General features: G+C 40.6%; 2 protein-coding genes across 2 annotated transcripts; both read right to left on the reverse strand.

Annotated features, from left to right (window-relative positions):
* Window positions 1-4037: 4037 nt before the first annotated feature.
* Window positions 4038-9374, reverse strand: srsf1b (serine and arginine rich splicing factor 1b). The gene is made up of 4 exons (XM_033645211.2): window positions 8925-9374; window positions 6979-7157; window positions 6718-6890; window positions 4038-5624 (listed from the first exon to the last, which is right to left on the reverse strand). Exons 1-4 carry the CDS (start codon window positions 9119-9121, stop codon window positions 5433-5435), a joined length of 741 nt encoding a protein of 246 aa, XP_033501102.1. The 5' UTR covers window positions 9122-9374; the 3' UTR covers window positions 4038-5432.
* Window positions 9375-11762: 2388 nt separating this feature from the next.
* pigs (phosphatidylinositol glycan anchor biosynthesis, class S) lies at window positions 11763-16861 on the reverse strand. Its single transcript, XM_033638422.2, has 12 exons — window positions 16793-16861; window positions 15033-15172; window positions 14811-14922; window positions 14630-14719; window positions 14430-14521; window positions 13829-14069; window positions 13596-13738; window positions 13399-13513; window positions 13136-13281; window positions 12871-12971; window positions 12581-12791; window positions 11763-12351 (listed from the first exon to the last, which is right to left on the reverse strand). The coding sequence occupies exons 1-12, from the start codon at window positions 16809-16811 to the stop codon at window positions 12073-12075; spliced, it is 1689 nt and encodes a 562-aa protein (XP_033494313.1). The 5' UTR covers window positions 16812-16861; the 3' UTR covers window positions 11763-12072.
* Window positions 16862-17151: the final 290 nt, after the last annotated feature.

A 17151-nucleotide genomic window follows, 5' to 3' on the forward strand; every position in this document is an offset into this window, starting at 1 on the left:
CTAAGAGGTGAACATTTAGAACTGAACATTGATTAGGACTCTTGGGCAAGGAGGATAAGGATAATCTCTGGTGCAGGATGGTTTACAAGAGAAGCTCGGGGGGAAATTTATACATTAAAAGATACTTAATCAATATTATTTTACAGCCGTCCGTCTCCATATAATAGGTTTACTAGAAGAGAATCTATGCTGAAAATGTAAAAGGCAGGAAGGCACCTTTATCTACGCAATGTGGTCCTGTCCTTAGTTCTACCTTTCAAGACTGGCTCAGGGTGTCTGTTCCTGAATTAGTTCAACTGTGCCTCTTGGGGGACACGCTATGTCTACCCAAGATCTCCAAACCAACATTTGCTCTAGCCCTGACAGGCTTTACCTCAGCTGCTAGGGTCATCCTACGCAACTCGACTAGTCAAGTTATATGATAGCCAATCTGCATAACTGTAGATTTTCTAGTCACTGAACTGAAATGAAGTACAACTGTAACATACAGATTGTGGGAATGGGTTTCTTTTGACTTGTGTCATATGTGCCATTGTTTGTTTGTTTCCAGGCTTGATGTGTAGAAGAGGTCACCTGATGAGGATGGTGCTGTGCTGATGGACTTTTGAATAATTACTGTTAAGAACACTGCAGAGATGTGTTTTTGTTTAGTGTGTGCTGTTTGTGTTTATTTATTTTTTTGTGTTGATGTTCTTAAAATAGAAAAACCTCATTAAAAAAAACTTAAATGAAAGAAATGTCTGGAGGGTATCTTTAGGGGATTACTTATGGAAAAAGGTTTACAATTAGGATTAAAGTTTACTGTCTCAGACAAATGTACTGTGTTGAATAATGTCCTAATGCAAAGACAAGCGCTGGCATTAAGAGATTGTTGGGGTTTCCTTCTGCTTTAATACCTACAGGCACAACAGACAGGCTCTGACCTTTCTTTATTTGGGGCCAAATGAGAATTGTTATTAGCGTTTTTAATTTATCTCTGGTGACAAGAAAATAGAAACCCTGCCCCTGCAGAGGTGGGATCATCACTACCGTTGCGTACAGCCGACAGCAACTGATGACCAAAGGCAGAGAGAATGCCACAAATTCCACCTCTGCAACGAAAGACTGCCTAGGAGAAAAAAAAAACATTTAAGTGTCACATTCCTCTGTCTTCCCTCCTCCACTGTTCATGGTTGCACTATTTACCCCTCTCCTTGTGTGTGGATCCATCCTTCACTTCGCAGCCCTTCTCTTGGTTTTGAGCCATCCCAAAGAACTAGAGACGACTTTGGATACAAGAAGTTGCAGAAACACCAGGGATTATTGGATCTCCAAACAGAAGTGGTCTACAGTAGGCCTATATGAAAACTATACTGATACTGTCCAGACCCAACACAGCATTTAATTATGTTTAAAAAAACTGCAACACCTGTGTGAAGAACCACTGAGCTTTAGAGCTAGACAGGAAACAAGTAACTTTGCTGGAACTTAGCTTGCTTGGAAAAAGAACATGTTATAGGCCTAGAACTGGAAACTACAGGTCCGTCCACATTTTTTTGTGACATCGATCTGATTCATATCTAATGTCCCCAATTGAGACATTTTTCCAGTTTTTAAATGCAGAATACATTTAAGTCCCTGAGAGTCCAATGATTTCTTCAATTTCTGCAGAAAAATATGACTCCTTCCATCGATATGATGTCTTATTCTTTCCAGAGTCACAACCTAAGAGGCCAAACACTTCCACAGAGAGACAGAAGTAGGAACCTAGTGCCTATGTGAGTTTTACATTTGGGACAATATGGTGAAATTCCTGCTGGTAGTTTGCCAACTATAAATATACAGTGATATAAAGATATTATGTAGGATATTTTATTGTAACGTTTAATATCTGTTGCAGACTGAGTTTCTTGAAGGCAACCATAGGATCTCTCTATTATATATTGTTGAGGGACGCTCCAAGCGAGTAGATTTACTGTGAGAAAAGATCACAAAGATGCACAGAGGAACAGGAAGTTAACTCAGGGCTGGCTGACAAAGATAGAGTGAGTCAGGGAGTGAAACAGGTGTGCTACAAAAAAGATGTTCAGTGTAAAGTAGAGAGTAACAAAGGAGGATCTTCACGACAATTCAGAAACAATATGGAGCTATTTTCAAGTGTGTACTAAGATTAAAAAGTTAACTAAAGCTTTATTTTATGCAGATTTCTGTTCTGAGGGCCACAGATTTGACTGCTCCTCCTCCTGTTTCTTAAAATGAACCTCCTGTTGTCCTTTTTCTCTGTTCCAGTTCCTGCTGCAGTCATGTAAAACTGCGCTGTCAAATACTACTGTTCAATTTTGTTGTTAATATTTATGTCAGCCATGTGTTTAATTAAGAGAATTCAGGAGATACAAGGTAACTTTACACCAGTGTACTAGATGAAACATTTTCAAGACGATTAAAAAGAAAATGTCAGTCATATAGTAGTCTGTTCTTACTGGTTTGATTCAAGCAAATAGCATGTTGCTGTCAAAAATTACTTAAGTACATTTTTAAAAAGTTATTTATGTTAACTGGTGGGATTTAACTAACTAATCCAAAACTATACCTAAATCCTATTTAGAGAAACTTTATTTTAAACTTCACCTGTAATCAGAGGCAAATATTCCACTTTTTACTCCACTGCAGTAATATGATTGCTGGAGTTAGTAAGTACTTTACATATTTAGATTCCACATATAAAAGACACAATGATCTTATAAAACATGACCTAATGTTGTAAGAGCAATGGCAAACCACATCTGCTTAGCTACACTTCACTTTGTCCTGGTAGAAAAGTTACAAACTAGAATGACCACCATGTGGCAGTATGCCTCTGCAAACCAGTCAAGGTGCAGTTACAGTTTACATCAACGTCTGTCCACACTCAAATGTGGCCCTGATAGTGACAGTGCTTTAAATATGTAAGTTCCTGTTAAGAAGCTACAAATCTTAAAACAACGATGCTCTACAATCAGATTCAAGGAGGACACCCAAGATTAAGGTCACCAATTCAGTACCAAATGTCTCCTCTTCGGTTCCTGAGTTATGACACTGAATGACGGCCCGAAGTGTTTATGCAGAACATTATGATGTCATAGTGAAGTTGACCATTGACCATCATGTTCAGGAGAATGACAGACAAGATCACAATGACCTTGGCCTTTGAATACAAAACTTTACTTAGTTCATCATTGAGTCCAAGTGAATCTTTGTGCCAACTTTTAAGGGATTCCCTCAAGCCATTTTTGAGATACTGCGTTCCACGAGAATGGGACGTACAGCCTGAAAATAAAATTACTCCAGGTTTTGCTATTGTTGGCACGTTCGTAAAAACAGCACACAATTTCCAGGATTTAATATTTTAAACTTTTTCAAACAATGTTTGGACAGCTGGTCACCCCATCTATGTCCTTGTGTATTTGGAGTAACTTCTCTAGATGTTAACTTAAGCAGAGCCGAAGGGGACACTACCTCTGCTTAATTCTGGCCAGAAGGATCATCCTGTGTAAATGGACGGACTCTTCTCCAACTTATGGACATTGGATTAAGGACTTTCATCTATCATTTACAACTGGAGAAAATCTGTTTTGTCAAAGAATAAACTGCATGCTTCTTCGCCACCTGGCAATCATTTTAAGCTTTTGAGGCAAAAATGGAGGCTGAAAAACTGAAATGAAACATGTTATACTCTACTTATGTCACACAAGTTTATTCATTTCTTTTTTTCTTCTTTATTGGATTTCCTTTGATTGGTCTGTTTGTTCTTGTGTTGATGGGTGAGGTTGTCTTTTTGTCCTTACTGTTTGCCAATTAAATACTCTGTATATCTTTATTAAATTGCTGATAAAAATACTGTTAGAAAAAATAAAACAACACACCAAACATTATCAGGCATCAAGTCCTCCAGAAACAGTCGGTATTACTTATGACTACCCCAAACACAGCTGCATGTGTTGTGGATGCCTCCATGTATTTTTGTGCCCAACCCTCTGTGGTATCAGACATTCAGAGGAAGAAAAACACCAACACGTAACTCATGTTACTGAACGTTTTATTAAAAGAGAATAAAGCTTTAGGATACTGGAGATTATACTTAAGAAAATCTGAAATCCTCTGCAGCAAAAGACTGACCTATGAAAAAGATACAAACCACATTATGTCACATTCCCTTGTCGCGTCCCAGTCCTCCCTCCTCCCTCCCTCCTCCGCTGTTAATGGCCGCCCACTATTTACCACTCTCCTTAAGCGTGTGGATCCATCCTGCACCTCCCAGCCCTCCTCCTGGTTTTGAGTGGAGCTTTGCTCTTCTTTTTTTTTTTTTACAATTTTGAAAAACAAAAACCTGAAAAATAATCGCTCGTCACAGTGTCGTCAGCGATTGTGTCTCTGAGGTTCCACACGAAATGGAAAAAAAATTTGGATTATATGAAAGCCAATTAGGTTGGATATTTCACTATTTCCAGTTTGATGGGGTTATGTGGACAGGGCCGGGGGTCAGGATCCTCTCCCGGTAAAATGCTCCCATGCTCCTGATCCATGTATCCATCCTGAAGCCTAATCCTAATCCTGATCTCATCCTGAATCCTGATCCGGCTCCGGAATGGGGGGACAATGTGCCCAGTCCAAACCTTCAGAATACCAGCAGAACCAAAGAGAAGGAGGCAAGTTAGAAACACACCTTCAAAAAATACTAAAATAAAATGTCAACAAATGCATCTACCAGGGAGTTTACGTTGAGAAAATCAGGGAACACTCTCTACAATCAGTCCCACAAAAAATTAAGATTTACTTTGGAGACTTAAAGACAAACAAAAGCAAAAAAACCACGAGCTTTGGGTCTCTGAATACAAACTGGTAAACACAACTTGTAACAACTGAAAACATTCAACAACGGCACTCTACTGTCAAGTGTATGTAAAAAAAACTGAACAGCCTCATAATGCAGGTTTTAAAATTGACAAGGCACAGCCATCATACCATTGGTGCCATATTTGACTCCTCCTCCTGTTTATCTTAATATGAAATGTTTCCTCTGTTCCCCATCCTATCCTGTTCCTCTGAACTCTACAGAGAGACACACAAGAAGGTCAAAGGACAGTAGTATATGCTTAAAAGAAGCAAAATCTTTCCAAAGGAAACAAAACATAAAGCGTACAACGAGGACAAGCAGAAGAAAAGTACAGAGAGGGGTGGGAGATGGTTGGCAGAAAACTGATGTTGATGAGAAGGGGAAAAGGGAAAAACGAGCAGGCCGTGTACAAAAATGGAAACTAAAAAAAGAAAAATGCAACAAAAAGTGGGGGAACAGGTAACACATAAGACAGTGTAAACAGGTAACATGAGGTGATCCGTGGTGAGTATACAGGATTTGTTGAGTGATGTGAAGATGTCCTCTCCGGCTCTGCGGCACACCATTAGCTAAGATGGATCTAGGTGCGGGAGCGGGAACGGGAACGGGAGCGCCGAGGAGAGTAACGTGGAGACCCTCTTCTGCGACGTGACCCACTCTTGCTTCTGCTACGGCTGCGACTTCGGCTGCGACTACGGCTACGAGAGCGGGAACGACCATAGCTGGGGCTGCGAGGACCGTCCACCTTCACACGGATGTAGGCTGTCTCTCCCTAAACACACACACACACATACATACACGCACACGCGCACACACACACACACACACACACACACACACACACACACACACACAATTAAGCATCCATTACCATGTTTAAGTTGCTGCATGAGACTCAGGTAGACAGAGGAAGAAAATAAGTGCAGTCACAATAAATGTTAGGGGAATCATATCAGAGCTTAAAACTGCATCTGTACATTTAATATGTTTACAGATGCAGTTGCTGAAGTAGCACATGGACCTGTGCTTTGGTCCATATCCTTGGATTTATAAGTGGCAGTGCACGCATGCAAAGATGTTCATTAGCCACAACAAATCCCAAATTGGACATCATCTTTAAAGCCCAGTTCAAAAGCTCAAGCCCAAGTTTTAAAAACTTCTATATTACACTGTACAAACACTTCCCCAAAAGGCAACAGGTCACACTAGACTTTAAAACTGAAAAGTAACTCTTATGCAACGAAAGTGAAAATTAAACTGCTTGAGAGCAGCAGGAATAAGGAGTTGGGCTCAACTCTCTGTGCTGCTGAAGCTGACTGGGAACCTGCAGAGAGTATTTTTTTGCCAGTGTTTAGTTTGCGCTTCTCATAGCGTGACTGACTCACACGCCTATCTGCTTGTTATACTAACTTAAGCAAACGTTGCTAACGGCATACAGATAAAGGTTTCCGGGTGGAACCGGGTGAGCTTTTGTACCACATCACGTGCAGCAATGTGCATACTGTGTATTTTGCATATGGCTTTGTGCACCGAACCGTCACCCCCATCCGTGATGATTCAGTATGAAAACACAAACTGTTACAGCTTTACTATATATGAATGTTTGTTTGGCCAAAAGTATTATGATCATTACAGCTTATTCTTAGCATGCTACCATCACTGTCATATTCACTCCATCATGGATAACAAGTATAGCCAGAATTATGATGCAAAGCAACATCACATAAGCATTCAAACTTTACTTACTGCCTGGTCATTTTCACCTTCACTCCCTCTTTCTTCATCTGAGAAACATTTCAATTCCAAACTGTAGTCCCACAGCCATTCCTTACTAAGTTAGCCTGAGGCTGTAACCCTGTACGTACCTCATGAGAGCGAAACTTGGTGTTATTCAACTGACGGACAGCGTAGGTCATGTCTTCTTTGCGTACAAACTCCACCACTCCAGTGCCATCACGGTACACATCAGCGTAACATACATCACCTGCCTCTCGCATGTGATCCTTCAGGTCCTGCCAGCTTCCACTGGAAGGAAGACCTGACAGGAAAAGGTGGTTCAAGACTCAGAAACACATCTTAGATAAAGAGATAAGCAAAACCTGCAGAGTGAGGAACACATCACCCACCTGACACAAGCACCCTGTACTCCGAGCGTCGGGAGGGGGGACCATGCCTTCCCCTCTGGGGGCCCATTGGTCCACCTCCACCACCACCTCCTCCACGTCCACTTCTAGGAAACTCAACACGCAGGCGGTAGCCATCGTAGTCGTAACCATCACGCCCACTGACAGCATCCTCAGAGTCCCTGAAATCCAACAGTTAGCAATCAAATCAATCAATCAAATTTCAAATCAGCCAAATTAAAAACAGTCATACAAAGCGTTACTAGTTAACTAATCTATAATTGCAGTTCTAAATTATATCCATCGTCCTGTGGTTTTATGAACAAACTGGTTGGCCAGGTTACAGGCAGCACAGCATGTGGTTTTTAAGAACCTGTTCTTCAAAACCACATGCTGGTTGGGTGCTACCCAACTTAAACTCACAGGATGGTTTGTGAGACACACCCTAGTACCTGGATAAAACTAACTACAGTCTACAACAGCTCTGGATGAGGGCAGCCTAAATATTAGAAACACCTCTCTCAATATAATACAACACTATTCAATAGCATCACAAACTACTTCCTGAAAAATGACATGTAAATGTAACAATAAAAGATAAAATAAGATACACCTTTATTGAATTATTGAAACTTGGTTGTTGCAGCAGTACAAGGACAGAAAAATAAACAGATAAAATAGGCTATAAAAATACATAATCAAAAACAGAATCAAAATCGAAAGCATTTGGAGACAAATGACGTGGTAAAGTGATTGTCAGTAATGGTGTGTTAAGTAAAGTGACATAAATAAACTGACATAATAGTATAATATGGTACATTATTATATAGTAGAGGATCTGGGACATCGTTTCAGGTAAAGTATGGTGATACAGAATAGTAAAACATTTCCAACTCAAATGCCAAAAAAGTTGGGAGGCTGAAAAACAGAATGCAGTGATTTGCAAATCTTTTCTGACTTCATTCATTCATTTGTGCCTTATCTAAATATACACTTATTATGAATTTGATGCCTGCCAACACCAAAAAATGTTGGGACAGGAGCAACAAAAGACTGGGCTGGAACATCCCATGAGTAAATAGGTTAACTGGTAACAAATTATAATATCATGACTGAGTTTGAGAGAAGCATCCTGGAAAGGCTCAGTTGGTCACAAGCAAGGACGCTCACAAGGACAAAGGGCTGTGTGGGCAAAGTGTCCAGCAGTTTAAAAACAATGATTCTCAAGGCAAGGATTTATTTTTTTTTTATCTCTTCACATATGGGCAAGGCTGATACCCAACATTATATGCAATGACCTTTGACCCTTCAGGCAGCACTGCATTGAAAAAACCAACAGGACTGTATAAAGGATATTGCTACATTGGCCTGGAATTGTTTTTTGGAAATCATGGATGATGTCCTCTGGGACAAAGGACCATCCAGATTGTTACCAGCCCAAAGTTCAAAGCTAGCATCTGTGATGGTATGAGAGAGTACCCATGGCATCATGGGTAGCTTGCTGATCTGTGAAGGCACCATTAATGCTTAGAGGCACATATGAGTTTTGGAGCAACATATACTGCCATCCAGACGATGTCTTTTTCCAGGGACAGCACTGCTTAATTCAAATTTACAATACCAAGACACATTCTGCACGTGTTACAAGAGCATGGCTTCAACCGGTCCAGCTTCCTTATAACGTGTTGCAGGCATCAAATTCAGAATGAGTGTATATTTAGAAAACCAGTTTATCAGCTTGAACATGAAGTATCTTGCCTTTAAAGTGATTTCAGCTGCTTACAGGTCACAAAGCTTTTACAAAACACTGCATTCTGTTTATATTCACGAATTCAAGAATAGTGCAGCAACACAACATAGTTTACTGTGGGTGCATATCCATCTTTTGGAAACACGTTAGGGTGTAAGATAGCACAAGTGAACGTCAGCGTTGAGACACGGCAGCTCACCTCGGGTCGTCGAACTGCACGAAGGCAAATGGTGGCCCTCCTCTTCGGTTTTTCAGATCAATATCCCGAATGGGTCCATATTTGTAAAACAGGTCTTCGACGTCCTGTGAGCGGATGTCCGGAGGGAGATTCCCCACGTAAATACGACAGTCGTTACTCCCTGCTGGTCCCCGAACTACACCGCCGCCGCCTGACATGTTAGCATAAGCAAGCTAACAATAACAGTTAGCTAAGGAAGTTAGCAAGCGGGCTAAACAGGTTTCCTCCGACCGAAGAAGCGACGGAGTGACGCTTTGGTAACTCACGGAATATAAGATACTGTCGGGGATTTTCTCGTTAATTACTTAGCTAATTTTACAGCTGAAAACCTTCAGGTTGATATCAAAACGATCAAGAGATAAAAGTTGTAAGCTACAGCTCCATACAACTACCGCGTCGTGTTCTTCTTCTGTGGTGCGACGGAATGGATCACAACTTTTAAAGGTGCGCACACCGCCACCTACTGCACTGAGTGTGAATAACACCCTACAGTATATGTGTTAGTTGGAGCTGAAAAGTTCATTTAGTCTTGGAAACAGAAGTTTACAAAACAGTCTCACATCAAGGTCCATTCAAGAGCTGTTGTGGAGCTTTCTGTCATAACAAATGATCTGCAATTCGTACAAAAAAGTAAATTTTAGCTCCTTCATTGCAAAACAACAGTGGAAATATCATCTGCTGAGGGACTGTTTGTTACTTATGGAGGAGAGGTGGTGGTGCAAAAAGGGGAGGCATGTCAAATCATTTTTCAGCACTGGGAAGGGACTTGTGTTTTTTATTTTGGCTGAGGCACACAAATTTAAATGGTTGTATGTTGTATTTATTTTATTATAGATTTTTAAAGAAAACATGCGGGTCGGTTTGGAAGGCATGTTTTCTTTAAAAATCACATAAATTACACCATTTATCATTAGCCTGAAACAGAATTTCCAAACATCTGATGGTCCCCGGACACAATTTATTCTACATCTAAAATTTCGCCAAAAATAAACCATTTGCACGAGGATTCTGTCTTCAATTTTTGAATTTCAAACATGAAAGGGTAAGTTTTAAAAATCTAATAACTAATTTATGGTGGAGGGAGGGTCATGCATTTTCCGACAGTCACTCAGGGAGGCTCACAGAAACATACTTGTAGCTTCAGGGTGGGTCAAAATGAAATAAGAAGAAGAAGAAGAAGAAGAAGAAGAAGAAGAAGAAGAAGTCCCATCCAAGCCACCACCCTCCTCTGAAAAGTAAAGAACAGTACCCAGTGAAAACTATGTGACATGGAAGAGTAAAAATAGAAATAAACATCAATAGTTATCATTTAATGCTGTGTCCGTCATTCCTTTTATGATAATCATGCTCTGTCAGCATGATTTACATGTGTGCTGTCATAGGTGTAGATTAGGTGGGGACACAGGGGACATGTCCATCCCAATATTTAGAACATACGTTTGTCTCCCCTAATAAAAACATAAAAGATGGAGAGGACTTTTATTATGAAAAAAAAAAATGACATTTACACTTTAAATTGATGCAGAAAAAGTATAAAGTGTTGCATAAAAATTCAGCAGAATACAGGAAAGCATGTGTTGATTATGAGGCGGTGGGCAGCTGGGCACAGAAATGCATGAGGCCCCACCATCTCTGCAACACAGCGGCAAGTCACACAGACTTTGAAGTGGTTCTGCCTCTTTTTTTGTTCTTTTGCATCTTTTTGTAGTTGTTATGCAACTCTTTGTGGTTTTATGTCTCTTTATGGTTGTTTTTCCCATTTTTGCAGTTCCTTTGCATTTTTTTTCATTCTTTTTTTGTCTTCTCGAGTCTCTTCCTAGTCGGTACATAGGAATTGGATTAACATTTTGCAGATGAAGGCCAGGGAGGGCCTGACACTTTCGGCCCCTGGGTCTGTGCCCAGACTTATTTAATGGTCAAAGTTTTCTGGCGGAGGACACCCAAACTCCAAACATCCCCCCAGTGCTGAAATTAATGCCCTTGCTTACTGGTCAGAGCGTGGATTCTGACCTCATTTTTCAGGAGCTATTAATAGGCCCCAGTGTCAGGGACGTTCTCATCACCAGTGAAAGATGTGTTTGCTGTAATAGCCAATTTCTTTTTCAGTTAAACTTGTATTATGTGCCGTTTGGGATAAGTCGGTGACATCATGTAAGCAGTAGAGAACCTGTCCTGTAAAACTGTTTTGCTGTAAATGTAAATTATACTGACTTATTCTGAGAGAGAAACAGCTTTTTTGTCTTCTGTACGTACAAAATTGAATTTACTGTAAATATTATTATTATTATTATATTATTATTATTATCATTTGCTTCATGTTTATTTCCTTAGTGTGTGCAGGCAATGTCCTCCACATATTCAATTAAAAGCAGTTACAAAATGAGGCTTGAGGTGAGACTGTTTTGTCAACAGTGTGTATCTTTTCTTGGCCCTTTTCACATTTAAAAAAAAAAAAATGAAAATACAAAGTTAATATATCACTGAGGATACAATTGCCGACTTGCTTATGTCACATTCAGGATCGGTCAATGACCCCTGCTGTAGTACAAACACAAATGCATCGGACTAGCAAGACAAACAATTAAAAAACCACTGAATCACAAACTGATGAAGACAGCAAGATGCAATGCTGTGAAAAAATATATTAAGTGGACCTTATGTTAATGTTATTTAGTCAGTTTACTTCTTTCAGCCTCAACTTAGACAAAATTGGTGTAAGTTGCTTTAGGAGTGCCTGCTCAACTTTATATAAATCAGGTTATTCTTATTCTCTTGCTAATTAAAGCACAAAACCATGAGTTAAAATTTAAGTCTTTATTTGTTAATAACTTAGAATAGAAAGTGGAATTCAAATATAAAACTTGTTCACATTTACAACAATTCAAGCTTTCCAGTATACAGTGTCACACCTCCACGCTAGCCGTTCATTAAAATCTTACAATAAACACAATTCCTGGCATGAAACAATAAAAATCATACATGACTGCAATTCCACACCCCAATGCTGCAAATGAGTCTCTCTTCATGCATACCTTTGGGCCTAAATGCCAAGGCCACCGATAAAACCATCTGTTCATGTTTTTTGCTGTTGTTGTCACATTGGTGTTTCTCAGTCCTTCTTGGCTTGCTTCTCTCTGCGTCTCTGTCTGGCCTCAGACACTATTTTGAGCAGTGACAGCAGAATGGGCACACACATGGGCAGGAAGAGTGGTATGTAGATGGCAAACTTCTGGTCGTCAGGAAAGTAGAGGAGGTGGAGGAGTGAAGGGTCAAAGAACGCCCTCTCTGATGCCAAGATGGCCTCTTTACTGTACTGCAGAGCAAAGCCGAGGTTTCCCGCCTCCAGCTCGGCCACAGCCAGCTGCAGAGATGTGACGGCACTGGACACCTGAGGGGCAGCAATGACAATCACAGGTTGGATACAACCAATGCAATTATAGGAAAGAGAGTGGCATAATACACTTTGTTTAGAGTCTACATATCGAATTAGGTACTGTAATTCCTTCATTTATTCACTCTTTCAGCCTGACGTTTTAGTAAGTAAGTATACCTTTTATACACACTCATATCTGCTCACAAATACATATAAACTACTGATCGATGCAGCTGCGTCTTACCTGTTCAGCAATGTTGTCGTTGATAACAATGTTTCCTATCTGGTCCAGTAGCTGTGCCAGTGAGGTGATGGTGGTGGTTGCTGTTGCGACATTTTCTACACTCCGACTCCACATCAGACGGTCTAGCTCCCAATCAGCTAGTCCTGCACTGCCACATGGCGCCACTATGAAGCCAGGGGGAGGAGTGGACGACTGCACTCCCAGCAACAGTCTGACAGGACATGGTGAAGGAGAGTTACCTTTTGTCTACAGGAAAACCAATATCCGTCATACTGTAGGCGTCCACTTACCGAAGCTGTGCGAGGAAGACTCCCATGACTTTGGCCATGTTGATGCTGATGTCAACGGGGAACACGGCCTCTTGTCCATAGAAACTATTAACATTATACACCTAAGAAGACATGGATAAGACATTAAAGACAACAAATAAGAGTGTAAAATCACTAACAATGCATAGCTAACAAAGTATTAACAGAACATATTCACTTATAATCAGTTATAACCATTCGTAGTATTTACACTACTGTCACCCAGTGTTGCTCTTTATTATCTTACCATGATGCCACCCCAACGTGGGGAGTGAAACGCATTAGACGGCACTTCCTGTTTCCTGTGGTCATGAATGTAAAGGGGTGAATGGTGGGCATCTGGGACGTACAGAAGAAAATTCAACACCGGGTTGGAAGATGCAGCATTTGAGCCTAAAATTCAAATACAAAAAGATACAGATATAAACACACCAGAACAAACTCCACCACATTTCTGCTTTTGGCAAATGTGATAAACCTTCAGTGTGTGTGTGTGTTGGTTTTTTTTACCCAGTCTAGCCTCCACAGGGTTGATGACATGTGCGAGGCTGTCAGAGTTGAGTATGTAGGCGCTGCGGCTGCTGTCAAAGCGTGGGTTGACACCAAGCATTGCATAGTACAGGGTCTGTAAGGGAAATATGTTTATCAAAATATAGTAGCTGCACATCTTGTCATTGTGCACATTCACTCACTTGCACTCACAGTACCTGAGAGTCAATGCTAAAGTTGGCCACAGGGGCCAGTTTTGTAAGCAAAGGTTGGATGTAGGTCTGCACGGCTCCCTCTATGTCCCAGTATAGCCGGTGTGACTTTGGGTCTGGGTTCAGCAGACTGAATGTTATCTCATAACCTAAAGAGAAGATAAGAACAAGCAGTGTTCATAAAGTTGAAGCATATATTGACTGGAACAAGTCTACTTTATGACAGTGCTGAAACAAACCTGGGCTGGATTTAAAGGCCCTCATACTGTCAGCGATGCTCTCTTTGTTGCCAGGGCTGAGACGGACCCTGTCGCTGAGGGCTGCAGTGATGTCAGTGTGGCTGAAAGACATCACCTGCAGCACCTGCTTGATCCGAGGCTCCAGGTGAGCAAGCAATTGATCTATTGTCTTGCCCACTCTCATTTGAGCACCAACACGCAACAGGGCTGTCCGTCGCTGACCAACATACACGTCCACATTCTGAGGGGAATGAAAGTACAGGTCAGTATTGGGTATTGTATTATCTTCTGCTTATCCAGTACTGTGTTTAGACAGTTACTGGTTCAACTCTTAGCAGTAATGACAGTATATATCTGACTGATTATATCCTTTCAGTAGATATGCTGCTTGACTCCACAGAGATCCATGAGCTCAGAAAAGCTCATTTCAACATTCATCAAAGCATTAAACTACACAGAGACTTTTAATTAGACTATCAACACATACACACATATAAAAAAAACTTAACACATAAAGAATACGAAAGGGTTAACGGTAGCCAAACAATACTCTTTAAAACTGAATCTAGATGAAGACAATCAAGAAATTGAGAGTTTTAACCTCAGGCAGAAGTGAGGATGACTCTGGGATCACATACACAACCAAAGAGCCGCACGGATTCTCACTGAGTGTGTGCAGAGAAAGATCTGCCTCTAAAGAAGAAGAATGAGAGACAGAGAGACATCACTGCCTGTGTTCTTACACCGAGATAACAAAATACTGGGCTGAAGGCTGTATATGACATGCAGACAACATCTCACCTGCAGCAGAGGGCTGGTTCAGAGCGTCCTCCTCCATGATTGTAGCTGTGCGGTACCTTGTCTCGTACCTGTACCTCAAAGTTGTGTCCTCTGGAAACAAAAGAATTTGAGACAAGAATTACCCTGCAGTTTTCATATTTTGTTACCAGCAGATCATAGACAGAGTTCATAAATAAATCACCATCTACTGCATGCTCCTCATCTTGTGTCTGTGTCAGAGGGACCTTCTTCTGCTGTTCTGGCGTCACCGTTCCACGTGCAAACACAACCTCCACATCAGCACTCAACTGAAGCTAAAAAATAAAATACATAAAGAGAGGGACATTTTTATAAAGTTACATTTGTGTATTATACCTGGAAGATAGAATGGATGTGTAATTAATAGCAAGAAGCATGAACACACCTGCAGATCTGCCAATTCATTTATCTGACTGACAGGCAACCAGGCACGGTATGTTTCAGTTGTTCGCCACCACAGAGGGACTCCTACAATGATGACCACCGCTGCTATGGACAGAGCAGCGAGCTGGCCACGTCTACGCTCTGAGAGACAAACAGAGACAGTGAGACAGATTAGCCTCAAGGCATTATATATACATACAGTGTATATATCAGGTTCAGGAGAAAAACCAATACAGTATAGTATCGCAATATTTTTGCGTGGCAATATTGCCTCGACATATGGATGCAAAGTGTAATTTTTCATTATAGAAATTATTAATTCTGCAAATACAAATTAAACTTTTGGTAGCCGACTAGAATAATAAAAATCAATTGTTTTTTCAGTCCATTAGATACATGTTGCTGCAATAAAAATTAGTTAAGTGAGATGAACAGAGTGAAAACTATCTTATGAGATAAAAACAGATGTTGATAAAGTTTGCAGTTGAAAAATGCAATAATACGCAATCAGACAACTTCTACCACTGTCTCAGACCACAATTAGCTTGTTAGGGCTACGGCTTGTTCACAATCATCGTTAGGAAAGGCCAGGTGATGCAAATGTCAAAGCCTTATAAATATTCTGACTCCTGCAACCTTGTCCCGTCAATCAGCAGCCATAGGTTCCTCTGAAAGCTAAAATGATTGATGCCCACAAAGCAGGAGGAAGCTTTAAGGAGATAGCAAAGTGTTTCAGGTAGCTGTTTCGTCAGTTTGTAATATAATTGTGAAATGGCTGTTAACAGGAACTGTGGAGATCAAGTTTAAGTCCAAGAAACTCTCTGAGACAGCTGCTTATAGGATTACAAGAAAGACAAATCTGTCAGAGGTTTTGCCATGGCATCATGGCATTTACACTGTGGTTGTTGTCTCTGTATTATCTCTGGTTATGTTAGGCCATAGTGGGCAATTTTGCAGATCAATGCAGAGGACTGTTATATGCCAATAATGGATATTATATGTGTTTTACATTGTTGTGACGGATACCTTGATTTGTCACTAGATTAACCAATGACAGGAACTCCTGTCTCGTATTTTACACATTAACAGTCTGCTAACCTAGCTGACAAACTGAAGTTGAAGTTAAATAGTTCCTGTATCATGGCATACAATATATATACTTTTATTACACATTACCTGTAAGTACACACACTATGGCAGAGGATTAATCATTGGTTAAATTATGTTTACATATATTTGTTTATTCCATAACAGGCTAAGCTAGGTGCTGTATAACCTATAACAGACCTACTCAGGACTTTGTTAAAGTATTACAATGCAAAGATGTACAGTCTTGCAGAGGCAACATCAATTGGTCAACACAGGAAATTGCAGCAAGAATCTGGTTTAGTTTTAAAGCTAGAAAAATACAATATATGGGGAAATATGGCGTTTTAGTCCGTCTGGAGGAATTTAATAACTCTGATGTTTCTGCTAACTATGAAATAAAACATACATAATGAACACTAAAGACATAAGGCAGCAAAAAAACAGTGAAAGCTTGTGTAGAGCATCATTGCTGCAACTGCTGGTGCGGCTAGCTAGCTGTTAGCTTCAGAGGGTGTTGGGGAAACAGTCTCGTGCTCGGGTCACTACGACTGTTGTACGCGTTAAATATGCTTTAACAAACTGCTGTAAATGTGTGTAATCTGCTGGAAACGCTGCCTGTTTCTGTAGAAGGAAAATAATTCATAAAAATCCAGTTATGATGACTCTACTCACCCACTTCCGTGGTAGCCATTTCTGTCAATGAACTGAACGGGGTGCGTTTGTTGTTGGAACACAAGCAGTGAAAGTCACATGACCGCCATTGATCGGAAAGCTGGCAGGCGATTTGCCGGTGACAAACAACAAACGCAGCCCGTCCAGATATATGGCAACAATTTCATCACATTTAACTAGAGATTGTAATATATAACTCTCCGTCTCTCCTTCCTGACACAGAGAAGGCGAGAAGACAGTACGTTGGTTCGAGATCCAGTGACGGACAGTAACCGCCGGGACACGCCGTGAAAATATCAAACGCACAAACACTTTGTGGGAAGTTGGTAACCAGCGCCCCCATGTGGTGGTTTAAATGT

Source organism: Epinephelus lanceolatus, chromosome 11 (assembly GCF_041903045.1).
Source record: "Epinephelus lanceolatus isolate andai-2023 chromosome 11, ASM4190304v1, whole genome shotgun sequence".
In the NCBI taxonomy this organism is placed as follows: Eukaryota; Metazoa; Chordata; class Actinopteri; order Perciformes; family Serranidae; genus Epinephelus; species Epinephelus lanceolatus.

Excerpts from the sequence above, each read along its gene's own strand:
- pigs (XM_033638422.2), bottom strand. Across the intron at positions 14,522-14,629 it reads GAACCAGCCCTCTGCTGCAG|AGGCAGATCTTTCTCTGCAC; the intron begins GTGAGATGTTGT and ends CTTCTTCTTTAG. Across the intron at positions 14,070-14,429 it reads CATCCTCACTTCTGCCTGAG|AATGTGGACGTGTATGTTGG; the intron begins GTTAAAACTCTC and ends CATTCCCCTCAG.
- srsf1b (XM_033645211.2), bottom strand. The coding sequence starts at position 9,121 with ATGTCAGGCGGCGGCGGTGTAGTTCGGGGACCAGCAGGGAGTAACGAC. Across the intron at positions 7,158-8,924 it reads GTGCAGTTCGACGACCCGAG|GGACTCTGAGGATGCTGTCA; the intron begins GTGAGCTGCCGT and ends GTTGGATTTCAG. Across the intron at positions 6,891-6,978 it reads GTACAGGGTGCTTGTGTCAG|GTCTTCCTTCCAGTGGAAGC; the intron begins GTGGGTGATGTG and ends TTTTCCTGTCAG.